The following is a 19,965-nucleotide window of genomic DNA, read 5'->3' as shown; positions in this document are numbered from 1 at the left end:
AGTTCATGGAATCTTCACCATCTCCATTTCATTAGGTGTAGGCATGGACTTTTTTTTTTTAGGGCCACCCCCATAACATATGGAAGTTCCAGGCCAGGGGTTGAATCAGAGCTACAGCCAGAGCAACTCAGGTTCCGAGCCGTGTCTTTGACCTACACCAACAGCTCACTGCAACGCCAGATACTCAACCCATTGCAAGGCTAGGGCTCAAACCCGCATCCCCATGGTTACTAGTTGGGTTCGTTACTGAGCCACAAACAGGAACTCCGAGGTAATGTTGGATTGTATCCTGGAAGGTATGGTTATTTTTTGAATCCTGGATATTTATGAATGTTACATTGCAGATGTTCTGGGTTCGGTTATATTCCTCCCAAAGATGTGAATGTTGTTTTAGGAGATACTTATATTTGTTAGATTCAATCCAGTACAGTGGGTGACAGCTCAACTCCAGTTCACTGCAGTCTAGCTTTGGTCTGCCCCACGCATTCACAGACCGAGGGACAGCAATTTTCCACCAAATTTATACAGAGGACTTGTGGTTTCCCTTCCCTGGTGCTTGCTCTTCCAGCAGCTGTGGTTACTCTGGGCCCTGCCCTCTGGTCCTTCAGGCCTATAAGACGGCTGCTTTTCCACCCAAGTTTTAGCTGCCTGGTGCAGTGCTAAGGGCTATAGCCCCCACCTCCATCTAAACCTCTGGCAAACACCCCACCCCCAGAAAAATTCATCCTGTTCTGGGCTCTCACTACTTTCCATTCACCTCTGAAATCTACCTGCTTCTGTTCACTCTCCAAAGTCTTCCTAGATTTTTTGGGGGATGGTGGTTGGTGAGTGGGTGGGTAATATTTTGTCCAGAATATAGATAACTGCAGAGGCTTTTCTATTAAAACCTTACCCCACCACACCAGAAACACAACTTGTGCATCTTCCAAATTTTTTTTTTTTGGCTGAACCCATGACATGTGGAAGTTCCCAGGCCAGGGATCAAATCCAAGTTGCAGGAGTTCCCGTTACAGCTAAGCAGTAACAAACCCAACTAGGACCCATGAGGATTCGAGTTTGATCCCTGGCCTCCCTCAGAGGGTTAAGGATATGGCGTTGCTGTGAGCTGTGGTACAGGTTGCAGACGCGGCTTGGATCCTGTGTTGCTGTGGCTATGGTGTAGACTGGCAGCTGCTGCTCTGATTTGACCCCTAGCCTGGGAACCGCCATATGTAGCATGTTTGTCCCTAAAGAGAGAGAGAGAAAAAAAAATCCAAGTCGCAGATGTGACTTGCCACAGCTGCAGCAATGCAGGCTGCAGCTTAACCCACTTCACCACAATGGGAGCTCCTCCTGCATCTCTTTTTTTTTTTTTTGCTTTTTAGGGCTGCATCTGTGGCATTTGCAAGTGCCCGGGCTAGGGGTCGAATAGGAGCTACAACTGCTGGCCTATAGCACAGCCAGAGCCACACAGATCCGAGCTGCGTCTGTGACCTACACCACAGCTCACATCAGTGCTGGATCCTTAACCCACTGAGCAAGGCCAGGGACCGAACCCGTGTCCTCAGAGATACTAGTCGGATTCGTTTCTGCTGAGTCAAAATGGGAACTCCCTCTTCTTAATAGAGCCAAAGCTATCATTTTGGGGGACTGAAAGTGTGGAATCCCACCCTATCACCGAGTTTGGAGGGAAAAAGACCCAGGGACAATCAAGGGCAGAGAAGGCCATGTTTTGATAGCCAAGTCCAAGGGCTCCTAGAAAAACAAAGGAGGGATCAGTTGTTCAGAGGGAAAGGAAACATGAGAAGTCATCTGTGTGGCCTCCGCTCTTGGAACCCAGGTGCCAAGTGGTTCTGCAAAGCAGTGCAGCTGAGACCCAGAGGACCTGGCAATGAGGCCCTCAGCTAGAACATGCCACCTGCAAACTGTGCAGCTCCAGCAAGCTAATCCCCAACTTTAACTGACAAGGATTTCAAGACCCAGTGAGAAAAAGCGAAATACAGAAAGTTATTTTGTGACTCTGCGTAATAGCAGCTAACGTTGAGCAATTCTACTCAAAGAATGTATTAACTCATTTAATTCCCACTTACCAATGGATTGTTTTACTATTACCATCTTACAGATGGGGCGACTAAGGCACAAAAAAGACACTTTCCCAAGTCATGTGGCTAAGTAGTAGAGTCTGGCTTTGAACCTGACAGCCTGGAGGGGTTCGTTCACTCTTTTTACGCAGCCAGGCGTGCTCTCTCCGGGAGGTAGATAGGGAAGGGGACACAGCCAACGTCTACAAAAAGCGTCTCACGTCTCTCTCCCAAATCGAGTGTAGCTGTGAAGTCAGCGGCTCCTGCCACGTGGCCAACACTGAGCTGACAATCATGGGGCGGCAACTTTTGCCTCGTACACTTGTACAAATATGGCTTGAATGGTTTTGTTTTGTTTTGTTTTTTGTCTTTTCTAAGGCAGCACCTGCGGCATATGGAGGTTCCAGGCTAGGGGTCTTATCGGAGCTGCAGCTGCCAGCCTACACCACAGCCACAGCAACTGGGGATCCAAGCCGCGTCTACACCTACACCATAGCTCACAGCAATGCCGGATTCCTTAACCCACTGAGCGAGGCCAGGGATTGAACCCACAACCTCATGGTTCCTGGTCGGGTTCTTTAACCACTGTGCCATGACGGGAACTCCTTGAATGTTTTTTCATAAGCCCCAAAACAAAGTCCACCTTCTAAACTCCGCTGAAGGCCCTTCCCCAGCACCTGGGCCTGACTCAGCGGTGACTCCTAGGTCTCAGGGACTTGTAAAGGCAAAGCCAGAGTTTTCTTGTCCTTTCCAAGATCACAGGAAGCGGTGCCACTCCATCAGTGTTTACTAGGTGTCCCGTAAAGACGCCTCGCCACCTGCACACATTCCAGCCCTTACTTGTTGGCTGAGGCTGTTTCCTCGTCTGAAATATGGATACAAGAGTATCTACCACCATCGAACTGCTGTGAGGAGTCAATTTAGCTCAAGTATGATTATTCTGAAAGTATAAGGCAGGTCGTGTGAGCATGTTAGCTGTTACCATACTCTTCTGACTTGCCAACCACCACCTCAGCCTCCATTTCCCCATCCGTAAAGGGGCAAATAGGGGATGCCTCAATAAGTATACATTTATACTTATTAAAAAGTGCAAGAATCTGACAACAAGGGTCTGCATTGCACAAGGCAAGTCATGGAATGTGGGGCTGTGATGGGGCCAAGAGCCTTTTTTTTTGTCTTTTTTTGTCTTTTGTCTTTTTTGTTGCTATTTCTTGGGCTGCTCCCGCGGCATATGGAGGTTCCCAGGCTAGGGGTTGAATTGGAGCTGTAGCCACCGGCCTACGCCAGAGCCACAGCAACGCAGGATCCGAGCCACGTCTGCAACCTACACCACAGCTCACGACAACGCCGGATCGTTAACCCACTGAGCAAGGGCAGGGACCGAACCCGCAACCTCATGGTTCCTAGTCGGATTCGTTAACCACTGCACCACGACGGGAACTCCTTTTTTTTTTTTTTTTTCTTAGTAGCACCTGTTCGCTAGAACATGCTCTCCGAAACTTCAACCACTGAGCACCTAATTCAGTTAGGCTACTACGCATACCAGAGACGAGAGAAGCAGGCTATGGAGCGCAGAAGGCTGGCAGCCCCAAAGAGGGCCTGTTTCATTTGCTAACTCCCACACCCCAACAATCTTTGCCAAACCGTCACAGATTAGATCCCCTTCCCAAGTGGGCTACCCATCTCCTGAGGTACTAGAAACCACAGGCCAATTACTGTGTGCTGCCTGGAGACACAGGGAAATCCATTTTTATGATAACATCAACATGTAACATGGGCAAATATGAAATCTGAAGCAAAGGGAATAAAGACCTTTCCTGTCTGGGGCTGGAAACTTCCCGCACCACCCCCAATTCCCAAGGGATCCTGTCTGGATCAATCTCTGCGATGACAGGAACAGGGGTGGGAAAGTTTGAAAAGCTTCAGAGATGCTTCTACAATGACAATTGTTTTTAATCCGTCCAGACCTGCCTGCACCCCCTTGTGACCATAGGCCCACATTGCAGAGCAAAGCGTGTAATTAGCTCAAATTTTCCAAGACTGTGTCAGATTCATGCCAGGATCCCGGGACTCAACACTAATGTGGGTCCAGAAAGAGGCCGCACCAGAAGCGCAGCCCTAGCCTCAGCTGAGGCAGGAGCAGAGGTGACCAGGAGGGCTGGAGAATTGAGTTCCTGCTCCCAGAGGACACCAGCTTTTTGTTTGTTTTCACTGACTACAGTAGTGCTGAAAAGGAACTGATTTATTCAAAATAGCCAGACAATTTAACCTCAAGGAGGAAGCCACGTGAGGGTGAGGAGCCTCCAGCTGCAGCATCAAGGCAAACCTGGTGCTCCAATGACAGCTGTGACCGGCCCAGCTCTGGGACTTGGGGCATATTCCTTAAGTGTCACTTAACTTTTATGAGACCACTGCTCACTTTTACTCCCACTATTACAACTGCTGTCAATGAGTACAGCCACTACTTAACTGAATTATTCAATAGACAGAAGCTTCTATGAACTCTAGAATTTGAGCAGTCTAACTTGCTGCATAACCCAGAAAAACGGTGGCAGGAGTGGTGACAGAGGGGATGATCTCTGTCATGTTAATGTATCCAGGGATACTTGGAATTGAGGGAGTTCCTGCCATGGCACAGTGGGTTAAGAATTGACTGCAGCAGCTGCTGAGGAGGTGCAGTTCTATCCCTGGCCTGACACAGTAGATTAAAGATCTGATGTGGCCACATCTACAGCGTAGGTTGCATTTGCAGCTCGGATTCAACCCCTGGCCCAGGAACTTCCAAATGCTATGGTACAGCCTTTAAAACAAAAACCCCCCCCCAAAAAACAAAAAACCCCAGCAATTTCGGAGTTCTCTTGCAGTGCAGCTGGTTAAGGATCTGCACCATCACTGAAGGAGCCTGGGTCTCTACTGTGGTGCGGGTTTGATCCCTGGTCTGGGGAACTTCCATATACTTGCAGGCACAGCCAAAAAAAAGGCAATTGGTAGGAACACTCCCTGTCAGAGAAAGACTTTTTTCTAACACGGAAGAAAAACAAACAAATCCTAAAGCAAATAACTTTATTTCTATCATTTCTTTTTAAAGAACCAAGGAAACATAGAAAATATAAAAAAACACAAACAGCTGCAATTCGGGGGAAGATGAAAGACACACACAGCCCTCACGTGCTGCGCCTCCAAAGCGTCCCTGCAGCGCCACGAAGGGCTCCTCTGTCCCAGCTAGATCCCAATGTTCCGAGTCCCAGGGGGTGGGACCCAGGAATCTGCCTTTTTATAAGCTTTCCCACTAATATTCAATTGGCAAGGGCTCATTCTAATACCCAAGAGGACTTGGTAACATTTCTTCTCTTCCAAAAGCCCGGCTGGAACTCAACTAATCCTAAACTAAACCCCAAGAACAGCACACCAGATGCCACCTGTTGTTTTTCAGAGTCGAAAACTTTGGAGGAAATACATTCCACCTGCTGCTATGGTTTTTCCTCTCTAAGGGCACCTGTCTGCATTTGGAACTGTGGTTCCACGAGTGTTTCATGGGTCCTGGGCCTTACTCCCCACCTGAAGTCATGCTCTTCTCTGTACTCCCCACCTGAAGTCATGTTCTTCTCTGTGTGACAGCAGGCGGGGACTAAGTCCACGAAGGTGGCAAGAGGCTCCAGTGCAACAAGGTGAGCTGGCTCCCAGCCAGCACCTCCAGCGATCCCTGGGTGGCTGGTGGTGCCAGGAGGACACCAGGACTGAGAGGCCTCAGAGGGGGCTTCCCGGTGCTGGCCACTCAGGCAAGCTGCAGGCCTGGGGCTGGCGAGGAGACAGCCAGGGCCTAGGCCCCTTGTTTGGCAGCTGCTGGTGCTGTGAAGGGGCACATCTGCAGGACCTCCCTGCTCGCAGGACACGGTTCATACTGGTTCAAGGACCTCGATTTGCCCTGCCTGGAGATGCTTTGCCGGGGGACAGAGGACGGGGACCCCGTATGGGCGGGCTGCAAGTTGGCATCTTTGGGGCCACCAAGTGTGGGGTTCACTTGGGGCCGAGGCACTCCACAATCCCACTCCCCTTCATGCCATCAAAGAAGAAAAAGTTGTTGTGAGGAGGGTCCCTCTGAGACAGGGCCTGGGGAGAAAAACAACAGGGTTCAGCTCAAGTGCTTTAAAAGGGATAAAATGAAGAGGAGAGAATAAACCTCGAAATCCAGACCTTTCTAAAAGCAACAGTGGTTCCCAACAGAGGTTGATTTTGCTCCCCAGGGGCGATTCGGCTCTGTCTGGAAACATGGGATTGGAACGGTCCCTTACCAGCTGTGTGTCCTCAAGCAGATGGCTTAGCCTCTCTGACCTTTACTTTCCCCATGTAAAATGGAAATAACCGGTCTTATCCTAGGGATTACAAGAGATGCTGTACCTCAAATATCTAAAACAAGGCCCAACACGGCAATGTGCCGCTTGCAAATGGCTGTAATCATTATTTATGACTATTCCACTGAGAAAGGCAGTGATTCATTCCAACATGTCTCGGGGCGCAGTCTTCACCACCTGGGGGAATGCCCTCCATAGGAGCCGAGCTGCCTGCCTCCACAGTTCAGGCCAGGCGGGGATCTGGAGGGCTGAGAGATGCTACTCAGCTATGGAGATGGAGAGTATCTCGTGGGGTTAACAGAAGTTCACAGCACTTTCAGAGATGGAGTCAGAGGCCCTGAAATTACACGCTGAACCACGTGTGTACTCGGAAAAGGTCCATAGGTGACAGTGAGTTTTCTTAGAGGTTGCAACCCAAGAAGGGTTCTCATTTCAAGAGGAGGACATGGGAGTTCCTGCTGTCACTCAGCAGTAACGGGTCCGACTAGCATCCCAGGAGGATGCGGGTTTGATCCCTGTCCTCGCTCAGTGGGTTAAGGATCTGCATGTAGGTCGCAGACATGACTCAGATCTGGCGTTGCTGTGGCGTAGGTCACAGACGCGGCTCAGATCCGGCGTTGCTGTGGCTGTGGTGTAGGTCGCAGACGAGGCTCAGATCTGATGTGGCTGTGGCTATGGTACAGGCTGGAAGCTGTAGTTCTGATTTGACCCCTAGCCTGGGAACCTCCATATGCCACGGGTTCAGCCCTAAAAAGACAAAAAGACAAAAAAAAAAAAAAAAAGAGGAGGACATCACCTATGCAACCTGCCAGGCAAGGTTTCAAGGTTCCCAGGAGCACCGTGCCGTCACTCACAAGGTTGGGAATGCACTCTAAACACCCGGAATCTCTCCTCCTTGACCTGGGCACCAAGCCCAATCCACTTCCTCACCCAAAAAATGTAGACAATATACCTATTCCAAGTGGTTATTCCAGAAATAACTGTCCTTCTGAGGAAAATGTTTTGAGCATCTACTTTGTGTCAAGTATTAAGGATTCTGAAGTCCCTGCCGGCCGGGGGCTTGGCTGAGACAGAGGTTTGCTTCTCTGGGCTCATATATAAAATGGGAAATAAACGGCACCTGTCCACTGGGGCTCCTGATGAGTATGAAATGTGATCAAGCCTGTAATGTGCCGGCCACATGGTAAATTCTCAATAAATGGGAGCTACTATTACTAATGGCTGCCAGGGGCCCTTCCCTAATATCTGAGGACCCCAAGCACTCAGCTGGTGGAAGGACCACAGGTAGAATTCCTAGACCCGAGACCCCAAGTTCCTGGAGACGATACAAAGCATTTTAATGTGGCGCCTGCACGGCTGCTGTCAGCATCACCCCAGCACTGCAGGAAGGGAGACCAAGTGTAGACAGTGGGAAGAGAAGAGGGCGATTAAACCTAAGCAAGGAGACACGCCAAAGGCTGTGGAGAGACCACGTGACATCTGGAATGACAGAAGGAAGGAGGGAAACACCGATGATTCCAAAGGAACAGATTTGGGTCTCCCCCATTTCCCGAAGTTTCCTTGTTAACGGGTAGTCAGATGGTCCCGCCAGGGAGAAGGGACAGATCTGCACCCTCAGATGGCAGGACTTTACCGGAGCAGGAACGGTGCTAAATAGGGGGGAGTGGCGGGGACAAGGCAGCAGGGCACGGGGTGAACATGGGCAAAAGGTAAAGTGCTTCCCAAGCAGGATGGGGGTAGGAGGAGATTCCAAACACGCCCAGCAACCAAGAATGCAGAGTGCTCTGGCGACCCGGATCCGGGATAAACAGAAACGAGATGCTGGGCAACAGCTGTGCCCAGCAGGCAGGAAGGAGGGGGCTGCACCAGAGGCTGTGACTGAGACGTGGAGAGGCCGCTGCCAACAATGGGGTCAAGGTGACCTATGCGACCCCCAATCTCCATCCCACGTGAGCACCTCAGGAAGCAGCTTCTCAATGGGATGTGTAGAGGAGGCCGAGGGCGCAGGTACAGTGGCCCCAGGCCCACGCAGGTACAGTGGCCCCAGGCCCACTGGACAGCGGTGGTGCTAGGGAGGGCACCCGAGGCCGGATGGCCAAGTGATGCACAGGTTCTGAAAGCAGACCGAGTGGGCTCAAGCCCTAGCCCCACTGCTTGTCTGCCTCCGTGCCTCCTTTATGCAACAAGGATCACAGCAGCTTCTATCTCTTGGGTGTTGTGAGGATAAAATGAGTCTATCCACGGTCTCCGGGGGGTAGATACATAATGGGCTCTCAATAAATGTTACCTACTGTTGTCATCATTACAAGAGACAAAAAGAACGGTATGTCCCCCCCACCGCCCCCCATTTATCCATCACTGCACTCTCTCCTGCCAGGTCTCCCTATAGGCAGCCTTAGGTTTAGGGAAAGGATTCTGTCCAGAGAGAATGAAATGAGAGAGAAAAAGAGCCTTAAGAAGATGGCAGGGGCACCACAGGATCAGCGGGTCTCTGCAGCACCAAGTTCGATCCCTGGCCCAGCACAGTGGCTTAAAGGCTTTGGCGTTACCGCAGCTTGGCTTAGATCTGATCCCTGATCCCTGGCCTGGGAACTCCATATGCCACAAGGAGAGACAAAAGAACAAGAAAAAAAAGGAAGAAGACAGTGGGACCATCAAGTTGAGTCAAGTGCTTCCAGAGCAAATTTATAGACAAAGCAATAAGAGCTGGTCTCTAAATCGTCCTAAGCTCGAACCTGACATGTAAACAGACAGGGGGAAATCATTTAAGCTGACATGACTCTGCTCCATGAAAGAAAAGGAAAAACCATGACTGCAAATCCACTAAAGCAGTCAAGAATTTGCAAAAGGCAAATTCAACATCTTTGAGCAAATATCAGGTCCCCCCAAAAAGGTAAAATCTATTTCAGGGTATGCTACAGTTTGGCAACCCAAATGTTCCAGAAAAGACTCAAAAGGCTGTGCTAATTACTGGTTGCATGACCTCGGGTAAAATACTTCCTTTCTGAGGGGACAACACTACCCGGTATTGACTCCCCCTCTCCACACAAGCCCCGGACGTGCACATCAGCAAGGGCGCTCTGATGCCACGGTCATGGACCGAGAGAAACTGTATCAAGGAGAGGTGGAGCAGCAGAGGTTTTGGGGTCCCTTCTCTGGCCCTCAGTGTCTACCCCTTGAACGGGGACCATGACAGTGTCCACTTCATAAAGCTGTGAGAAGCAACTGAATACCTGGCAAATATTATAAGCACCAGATAACTAATCTGTAGAGTTAGGGGCTGGCAGACAGCACCTTCGGGCACCTTGTCCGGCTCTGGGCTTAGAACAAGGCAAGCACTTGAAGGTCATTTGCTGAATGCCCAGCTGGATGGGCTGGAGAGAATAGGATAGGGTGGGAAAAGGAAGGAAGGGGATGGGGAGGGCAGGAAAAAAGGATGAGTGACGGCAGATAAGCCAGGCAGCTTGCTAAGACAGTCCTGGGTTCTCTCTGTTGGCACATCTACAAGGGGATGGTGCAGTGGGTCAATGGTCTTTGATTCCACAGTGACTTTTACCTTCACAATTTCCTGAGCCAGGATCCCTCCAACCACTGCACACACTGGGGCCATCTCAGAGAAGCAGTACCTGAAAGAGAAGACAAATGATACGGAGCCCCCAAGAAGCAGGAAGGCTGGTGAGACATCTGGGAAAGGTCAGTAGTGGACTAGCCTGAATGAACACATCTCCTACCGGGAAGAGTCAATCCAGACAGCCACACCAATGCTGGCATCTAGGCGTGAAAATGAAATCTGATCCAGGAGGTTAGTAGGTGGCTGGGAAAGACCTATGAACCTTGGCAAGCAAGAACTGTTTCACAACATTTTTTTTTAAGTTAAAGGAAAGACTATATTTGTGCATCCTAAATATATCAGATGTTTCAGTGCTCCGGTCACATTCTCGCAATTCTCTCCTTACCCACAATGGGCAGTGGGGTCTGTATGTTATTCCCAGACAAATGTCAGGAGCAGGCCTGTGTTAACATGCACGAGGCCTGGGAAAGTTAGGGCCTGAAATTACAGCATGGGAGTAGAAAAAAGCCTTCACTACCCACGTAGATACCAACCCTTCTAGGCCAGGATGGGGCATCCAGAGGACAAATTTTAGCTAATATTGCCATCTGCCCCTCCAAGTCACCCATCCTGGACAGCAAAACGCTTCCTTCCACCACCTCTCCTGAGGAAGCATGCCTGCCAGTTCCCACCCCTGAACACAACGATGGTTTTTAGGTGAGGAAACTGGGTGCAGGCAAGTTAAAGGGTAAGTTTCCCTACGGAACCTTACCTCCAGAAGACCGCCTCCAATCTTCTCAGTTTGCCACACATCCTTCTGGACTTTTTAGTTTATTTTTTATTTTTTTTTAAAAGAACTTTTGTTTATTTTGGGGGGGGGGGGGGAAGGACGCAAAAGTTCCCTGCCAGTGATCGAATCCATGGCATAGCAGTGACCCAAGTAGCTGCAGTGACAATGCTGGATCCTTAAGCTGCTGTGCCACCAAGAAAACTCCTAGACCTTTTTATTTTTTGTTTTTTAATTTTTTTGCTTTTTAGGGCCGCACCTGAGGCATATGGAAGTTCCCAGGCTAGGGGTCAAATCGGAGCTATAGCTGCTGGCCTACACCACAACCACACCAGATCCCCAACCCACTGAGCGAGGCCAGGGATCGAACCCACATCCTCATGGATGCTAGCTGTGTTTGTTACTGCTGAGCCACAGTGGGAACTCCTAAACACACATAATTTAAAATCCAGTAGAGCAACTATGATTTGTGGTGTTCTATAACCTCCTGATGGATAGTTAAGCTGTTCAACATTGAAATCACACATATTGCAATAGGTGTCCAAACAACTCCTTACAGCAAATTCCTAAATACAGAACTGCTGAGTCCTGATACATTCTCCCAAAATGCCCTCTGGAAAGGCTAGATCCATTTAACTGCCATTAACTGCGCTTGGGGGTGCCCATCACCTCATACCCTGGCCAGGATGTTCATCCACAGAGGCAACGTCATCCCTCGTATCAAGGTCCATTAGAGAACTATAAAACACATAGAGGACTATACCAAAGAGAAACTAGCCACTCCTAATTCAACTACACAAAGATAATCAGATGCAGGAATATTTTTCCTAAAAAGAAAATTCACCCGGAGTTCCCGTCATGGCTCAGTGGTTAATGAATCCGACTAGGAACCATGAGGTTGAGGGTTTGATCCTTGGCTTTGCTCAGTGGGTTAAGGATCCGGCATCGCCATGAGCTGTGGCGTAGGTGACAGACTCGGCTCAGATCCCGAGTTGCTATGGCTCTGGTGTAGGCTGGTAGCTACAGCTCTGATTCGACCCCTAGCCTGGGAACCTCCATATGCTGCAGCTGAGGCCCTGGAAAAGGCAAAAAAAGACCGAAAAGAGAAAGAAAATTCACCCATATTCTATGCGACCTTTCTTTCTTTAAAAGTATATCATCTTGGAGTTCCTGTTGTGGCACAGTGGTTAATGAATCCGACTGGGAACCATGAGGTTGCGGGTTCAATCCCTGGCCTTGCTCAGTGGGTTAAGGAATCCAGCATTGCCGTGAGCTGTGGTGTAGGTCACAGACGAGGCTTGGATCCCGCATTGCTGTGGCTGTGGCGTAGGCCAGTGGCTACGGCTCCAATTTGACCCCTAGCCTGGGAACCTCCATATGCTGCAGAAGCCACCCTAGAAAAGGCAAAAAGACAAAAAAAAAAAAAGTATATCACCTCAACAAAATGTTACTAGTAAATCAAACCAAACCAGAAACATGTAGATGACGAAGGGGGATTTATGCCAGGAATGGAAGGTTGGTTTAACATATGAGATATCAATGTAGTATGCCAAATTAATTAATTAAAGGACAAAATAACACAAGATCACTTTGACAGACAAGGAAAAAGCATGTGACAAAAATCCAGCACTATTTTTTTTTTTGGCCACACGCAGGGCATATGGAAGTCTCTGGGCCAGGGATCGAATCTGAGCCACAGGTGAGATAACACCGGACCCTTTAACCCACTGTGCCATAGTGGGAACTCCCCCAATCCAGCAATATTTCATGATAAAAACACTCGATAAACTGAGAAGGAAATTTCTTCAAACTGATAAAGGGCATCTATGAAAAATCCATAGCCAACATCATACTCAATGGCAAAAGACTAAAAGCTTTCCTCCTAAGATCAGAAAACAAGGCAAGAATGTCTGCCATCACTACTTCTATTCAACACTGTATTGGAGGTTCTTGCCCAGGCACTTAAGAAAGGAAAAAGAAATAAGGGATACCCAGATTGGCAAGAAAGAAGTAATAATATATATTCACAGATGACATGATTTGGTATATAGAAAATACTAAGAAAACCACAGAACAATTATTTGAACTACTAAATTCAGCAAGGTTGCAGAATACAAGCTCAAGACACAAATGGAGGAGTTCCCGTTGCGGAGCAGCGGAAACAAATGACTGGGAACCATGAGGTTGAGGGTTAGATCCCTGGCCTCGCTCAGTGGGTTAAGGATCTGGTGTTGACGTGAGCTGTGGTGTAGGTCACAAATGTGGCTCGGATTGCTGTGGCTATGGCTGGCAGCCGTAGCTCCAATTCGACCCCTAGTCTGGGACCCTCCATATGTCGTGGGTGTGGGCCTAAAAAAAAAAAAAAAAAAAGATACAAATGGAAAGATACACCCATGTTGATGAAGCAGAAGACTTAATACTGTTAAAGATGGCAATACAGGGAGTTCCCACTGTGGCTCAGCAGATTAAGACTCCAACCAATATCAATGAGGATGCAGGTTCCATCCCTGGCCTTGCTCAGTGGGTTAAGGATTCAGCATAGCTATGAGCTGTGGTGTAGGTTGCAGATGCAGCTTGGATCCTGAGTTGCTGTGAAACAGACTGGCAGCTACAGCTCTGATTTGACCCCTAGCCTGGGAATTCCATATGCCACAGGTGCGGCCCTAAAAAGGGAGGGGGGTAAAAAAAAAAAAACAGATGGCAATACTTTCCAAATTAATCTATACAGGAGTTCCCGAAGTGGTGCAGTGGTTAATGAATCTGACTAGAAACCATGAGGTTGTGGGTTCGGTCCCTGCCCTTGCTCGGTGGGTTAACAATCCGGCGTTGCCATGAGCTGTGGTGTAGGTTGCAGACGTGGCTCGGATCCCACGTTGCTGTGGCTCTGGCGTAGGCTGGTGGATACAGCTCCAATTCGACACCTAGCTTGGGAACGTCCATATGCTGCAAGTGTAGCCCTTTAAAAAAAAAAAGAAGAAGAATGGGTCATGGACCTATAGAGAAAAACTAAAACTATAAAACTCTTAAAAGAACATACATGTAAAAACAGAGAAAAAAGATAAATTATATTCCATCAAAGTTAAGAAGTTGTACTTCAAAGGATACGATCAAGAAAGCAAAAAGGAGTTCCTGTCGCAGCTCAGCAGTAATGAACCCAACTAGCATCCATGAAGTTGCGGGTTCGAGCCCTGGCCTTGCTTAGGGGGTTAAAGGGCTGGCGTTGTCGTGAGCTGTGGTGTAGACTGGCAGCTGTAGCTCCGATTTGACCCCTAGCTTGGGAACCTCCATGTGCTGCAGGTGTGGCCCTGAAAAAAGAGAAAAAACATGAGTAAAGACACATAGAGAAGTCTGTGAGGCGAAACTCCAAACTGTCAGCAGTGGCTGCTTCTCACTGGGAGGACCATGGATGATCCTTTTCTTCTCTTTTATGCTTCGTGGCAATGGGCATTGGTTACTTTCATAGTCAGAAGAGCAATAAAGCGCTCTGGAAAGACTATAAATAACGTAACACGAAGGACAGGGCAAGCAGAGCGCTGACGGATGAGGGAAACGGAGATTTGGGCACGGCTTTCCCTACTCAAGAGAGCACGCCTTGCTGGGAGCTGGCTGGTGGCAGGCAATTTGTGAGGGAGCTCAGCTGCCAGACGGCAGCCCATTTCCTTGCCACATCCTCTCCCATCTCAGGCCTTACCCCCACCAGCCACCGGCAGCCCTGGAGAGGCTATCAGACACCTCTTACTTAAAGGGCTAGTCCGGCTGTTAGCAGTTAGACTATGGCTTTCTCCTTTTGGGAAGCGGCGCCTCCATCACTGGCTGGCGATACAGATGCAGACCGTTCATCACGCTAAATGCCCAAATTAGTCATCCAGCTGCGACCTCACGGCCCAACACTCAGCACTGGGTGTACTTGGTGGCACAGCCCAGCAGGGTCTGCTGAAACCAGAGCGCTGCAGGAGCCTGCCCCCTTCCTGCTGTGAAGCCCAGAGTGGACACCACTGGGTTCTCACATGCTGTCCCCTCCTCCACCTGCCTTAGCCTGAGATAGGGACCCTGGCCCAGTCTGCAGTGTCAGCCCCTGACCTCCTGGTGCCAACTTACAAAAGCACCTTGTAGACAGCTGCCTCTTTTTGGCTGAGGGCTTGGCAGGTGGGTGGCTCAAAGCCTGCCACTGGTGTTAAACTGGGTGAGGTTTGCTAGTGTCTAAGCGAGGTTCCCAGCCACGAGTAAAGAAAGGATTAGACAAAGAAGGGACTCTGATGCACCTTATCCCTAAAAAGGAACCAAGGCGGTGTGCTCTTACCAGAGGTGAGCACTGTCGAGAGATCTTGGGTGGCTATTTACTAAAACCTCGGACAAGTGACTGTATTTTTCTGAGCCTTCGTTTCTTCATTTAGCTCACAGAAAATAATTAACAAACACTTAGAAGCTTGTTACAACTGTTTGATGTGGCTGTGCTGGTACAGCAAAGAACGGCTTCAAGACACCGTAGTATCGTTATTAGCTAGGTCACCTCACACTAGCCACTTCACTTCTCTGAGCTCTATCCTAACTTTCCCTCACCTAAAAAATGGGCTGTTGTCAAGAGAGAGCAGGTACATGCAGCAACGACCCTGACGCCTGGTATTCTAAGAGCTGCCTGATAAATGAGAGCCGCCGTCACTGCTGCAACAAGCTGGGGGCATGGAAAAGCAGTGTAGGGAGCCCCCAGAGACACTGCGAATGAGAGTGAGCAGATGATCTGGGACTGCCCAGAAGGGGTTCCACCCCAGTTGCCCTTTGGACCTTTCCCATCCACTCCTCAACTGGACGGTACAAGAGCGCAAGACTGGTTGTCCATGGGGCAAGCCTCCCGGAGCTGCTAAGTCACCAGTGGAGGCCAGTGGGGCAACATCTACCAAACCATGAACCACATTCTTCTGACCCCGCCACCCCCTCCCAGTAGTTTACCCTGCAGTTACACCTGTACACGTACAAATGACACACAGACGAGGTCAGAAACCACTGCATGCTTACATGACAACAAAAGCCTGGCCACGAGGGACTGGTTCAATCAACTACTGCTCCCATTCGAAATACCACAGAGCCGCAGTACGAGGGCGGAAACTGTATGGATCTGGAAGCATCCCCAGAAGATAACGTGAAGTGAAAAGAGGTGTAGCACGGTGTATGCAGACATTACAGACAGAACCTGCACTTCTACTTTTCATATCCTGTTGTTATACTGACAGAGGGGCAGAGGTCACAGGAGGTGACAGAACGTGGCAAAGGAGGCTCTCCTCAGGGCTTGTGGTCCTAATAAAGCTTCTCTCCAAATAAAGGCAAATATTGCAAACAGATGTTTACTGACCCGGGCTAAACGGTGAGAAATACGGAGACCAACCTGACAAAGTCCTCTGGAAGCAGGTCAGGATTAACACCCAGGGAGTCGAGCACATCATTCCGAATCTGGAGCAACAACTCAGAGTCTTCCCCAAAGGTGTCAGAACTTGGATCTCTTCCTTTATCTGTGCGGAACTTCAGAAGCACTGGGAAAGGAAAAAAGGAGGTTAAAAAGCAAATCTTTTCATGATAAATAAATGCTGATAGATGTTGATAATTAAGACTTTTAAAAAATTCTACAGGAAGTAGTACAATTATTAAAATGTGGGCTAGGAGTTCCTTTCATGGCTCAGCGGCTAATGAACCCAACTAGGATCCATGAGAATGGGGGTTCAATCCCTGGCCTCACTCAGTGGCTGGGAATCCGGTGTTGCCGTGAGCTGTGGTGTAGGTCACACATCCGGCTTGGATCTGGCGATGCTGTGACTGTGGAATAGGTGGTCAGCTGTGGCTCCGATTCCACCCCTAGCCGGGGAGCTTCCATGTGCCGTGGGTGTGGCCCTAAAAAGAAAAAAGAAGCAGGCTGGGAGTTCCTGCTGTGGTGCAATGAGTTAAGACTCTGACCGAAGTGGCTCGGGTCGCTGTGGAGGTATAGTTTCCATCTCCGGCCCAAAGGAGTGGGCTAAAGGATCCAGTGCTGTCACACCTGTGGGACAGGTTGCAGTTGCGGCATCAGTCAATCCCTGGCCCAGGGACATCCATATGTCCAAGGGTGTGGCCACAAAAAATCCCAAATGTACGCCAAGTGAAAAACACGCTTTTCATTTATTTTTATTATTTTTTTTGTTTTTTTGTCTTTTCTAGGGCTGCTCCCGCATATGGAAGTTCCCAGGCTGGGGGTCTGTCCAACAGCACAGCCACAGCAACGCCAGATCTGAGCCGCATCTGCGACCTACACCACAGCTCACAGCAATGCTGGATCCTTAACCCACTGAGCGAGGCCAGGGATCAAACCCGCAACCTCATGGTTCCTAGTTGGATTCGTTAACCACTGAGCCACAACAGGAACTCCACATTTTTCATTTATTGACCAAAGAGTCAGAGAGGTCATCATATAATTACCAAAATGACTAAAATGACCATGTTGAGTGCCATGACAGTACAACGGAGGATCTGACATTCTCTATAGGGTGCTGTCGGGTAAAGAGAGCTTGCCTGAGGAAGCAGCACGAGTGAAGCATGTGTGGGTTGGGGAAGAAGGGTGAGGGAGCGACCAGCACAGGGAAAAGGCCCTACTGTGACCCAGCAGAGAGGTCAGGAGAAGGAGGCATGCATTCTAGGCATCAGTTCAAAGGCTGGACTGCTTCAGCCAGAAAGGCCAGCCAAGTGCTCAGATTCATCAGACTGGCGCATCAGCACAGACACGGCCTCCCTCACTCAGTACAACCATTATGTCAACCTCAGAAACGGATGTGTCATGTTGGATGTGAACCAGAGGACAGGTTCAGATGATGGCAGCACATAAGAGCTCCTGTGTAAGGAGACCCTAACAAGGCTCCGTTTCAGCCTGAACAAAAAGACAGGCAGGAACATAAGATCAATTAAAACACAAACACCTTCCACTGCCCACGACACCTTGTCCAAGTGCGCACTGCAGACTGGGTGGGTGGCATTCCTGATCCACACATGCTCCCCAGGGCAGGCAGCCAGCCCGACCGCCAGGAGCCTGTCTCTAGGGCATGACTCCTCCCACATCACAAGATGCTTTCAGGGCAGAGGCAGAGCTGTGGAGACCCCGGGTGACCTGGGAGAGCCCCTCATACTCTAGTTTAAAGTGCTTCCATTTACGTCTCATCACAATTTGCTGACTAAAAAGGTGAATGTATCCAGGAAGTGACACTCCCTCAGTACCAGGGGCTCGTCCTTAAAAACTGAGGTGGATTAAAAACCCAGGCCAGGAGTTCCCACTGGGGCTCAGTGGTTAACGAACCCAACTAGCATCCATGAGGTTGTGGGTTTGATCCCTGGCCTTGCTCAGTGGGTTAAGGATCCAGCATTGCTGTGGCTGTGGTGTAGGCCGGCAGCTACAGCTCTGATTTGACCCCTAGCCTGGGAACCTCCATATGCCCCAGGTGTGGCCCTAAAAGACAAAAAGACAAAACAAAAAACATCTCAGGCCATTGGTTTGAGGCTCTTAAAAATGCAAGTATTTGGAACTTACTCCAGGCTAACGAGTCATTGTCCTGCTCTTTCCTAAGACTCACAAATCATTTTGGTGATGAGCAGCCTAGGTTGAGAAGCACTCTCCCAGAGGCAGCAACCAACTCATTCATGTGCCAGAGTGAGCGAGCACGCAGTATGTGCCCCGCTGACCTAGGGGCTAAAGGTCTGGTGGTGAGCAAGGGAGTCCTGGTCTCTGCAGTCTGAGGGCAATGGGGGCTGGGGGGGTAGGGGACAGGGAACTTAGGAGCCATGTTGAATGGCTCTACTGAAGCCTGCAAGAAGTTCAAAAGTAGGTTATACAGTGCTTCAAGAAGATCCTGAACCGTGGAGGCCCAGGTGTCAGGGTTCATGGAGGCTGTGGCCGAGCAGCTTCTGGGCCACGCTTTTCTCAGTGCCAGTGTCAGAGGAAGACCCTGGTCTGCATTTCTCTGGCGATTTTCCTATGCCCAGGGCTTTGTATGTCAGAGAGGTTTTGTTTGTTTTTATTTATTTATTTTTTCATTTTTGGCTGGCCCGCGGCACATAGAGCTCCTGGGCCAGGGATCAGATCTGAGCTGTGGTCTTGACCTAAGCCGCAGCTGCGGCAACACTGGATCCTTAACCCACTGTGCTGGGCTAGGGATTGAACCTGTGTCCCACCGCTCCCAAGATGCCACCAATCCCGTTGTGCCACAGCAGGAACTCCTGTTTGTTTTGAAAGGTTTCGGAATATCTATGTTGAATGCTGTTTACTTTCTGGGAATGTTACTCTCCTCTCTTTCTCAAGAACACAGCTTCCACCACCTTCAATTCTACCTGGCCACTTGGCAGCCAACTCAAAGCCGATGACAATTTGGATACTGGCTACCACAGGTCTGCCATCATCTAAGTGTTAATGTCTAGCTTTGCAGGTATATGGCTGGGGTACCAATGTGGAGAAAAGCAATGGAATCAAGTCAGCATTTGGGGCAGGGCGGAGAACAGACTGCAGAAGCAGTGGCAGATAACTGCTGTCTGGATCAAGCCTCTTTTGCAACAATGTCCTGTGAAGACACAGGAACCTGGAAATCTGTTAATCTAGCCCAAAGAGGATACTCCGAGGGGACGGAATCCCATGTCAGCCCAATTCCTGTCAGTCACTCCTGGGAAGAAAGGACAGCAGACCCAGAATGTCTATCAGGGTCGCCAGAGCAGATGACGGAGGCAGTGCCAAGAGCAGGCCTCTTGCCTCGCACAATCCAAGGCCCAGAGGCAACCACGCGGAAAGTGAATGAGGCTGCCTGCTTTCCAGACATCAGGGTGGGGATAGCAGCAGGGGACCCGCCCTGGCTGCCTCCTGTGTGAACCTCTTATTTCTGTGTCACTGGGACAGAGGTACCAACTGTCACAAGGGTCAGAGAGGAGAGGATCATTTTTTCAGCCCTCACCACAAAACGTTTCATCTTCTGGTTACGAAACACAGGTCTTGGAGCAAACTCAAACTACTATAATAATTGCAAAACATACAGTGCCTGCTCTGTACCAGGCACCATCCAAAACATTTTACACTCGCAATACCCCAGTGAGGCAGGTAGGTCCTAATACTCTTCCTACTTCACAGGTGAAGAAGCTTAAGTTCAGAGATTAAGGGGCTTGTTCAGGGGAACTGCCAAAGAGCAGAGGTGCAGAAATGCAGCCTGTGTTTCTTAACCCTAA

General features: G+C 49.5%; 1 protein-coding gene across 1 annotated transcript in view; it reads right to left on the bottom strand.

Moving 5' to 3' along the window:
- Positions 1-5,125: 5,125 nt before the first annotated feature.
- SAE1 (SUMO1 activating enzyme subunit 1) overlaps positions 5,126-19,965 on the bottom strand; it is a 67,753-nt gene continuing 52,913 nt past the window's right edge. Inside the window, exons 9-11 of the mRNA XM_047791350.1 lie at positions 16,130-16,274; positions 9,969-10,038; positions 5,126-6,170 (exon numbers count right to left, since the gene is read on the bottom strand). Coding sequence (XP_047647306.1) covers positions 6,078-6,170; positions 9,969-10,038; positions 16,130-16,274 — 308 coding nt within the window. The 3' untranslated portion in view covers positions 5,126-6,077. The remainder of the gene's footprint in view (positions 6,171-9,968; positions 10,039-16,129; positions 16,275-19,965) is intronic.

Source organism: Phacochoerus africanus, chromosome 8 (assembly GCF_016906955.1).
Source record: "Phacochoerus africanus isolate WHEZ1 chromosome 8, ROS_Pafr_v1, whole genome shotgun sequence".
Classification (NCBI taxonomy): domain Eukaryota; kingdom Metazoa; phylum Chordata; class Mammalia; order Artiodactyla; family Suidae; genus Phacochoerus; species Phacochoerus africanus.
This window is presented reverse-complemented; position numbering and strand designations above follow the sequence as displayed.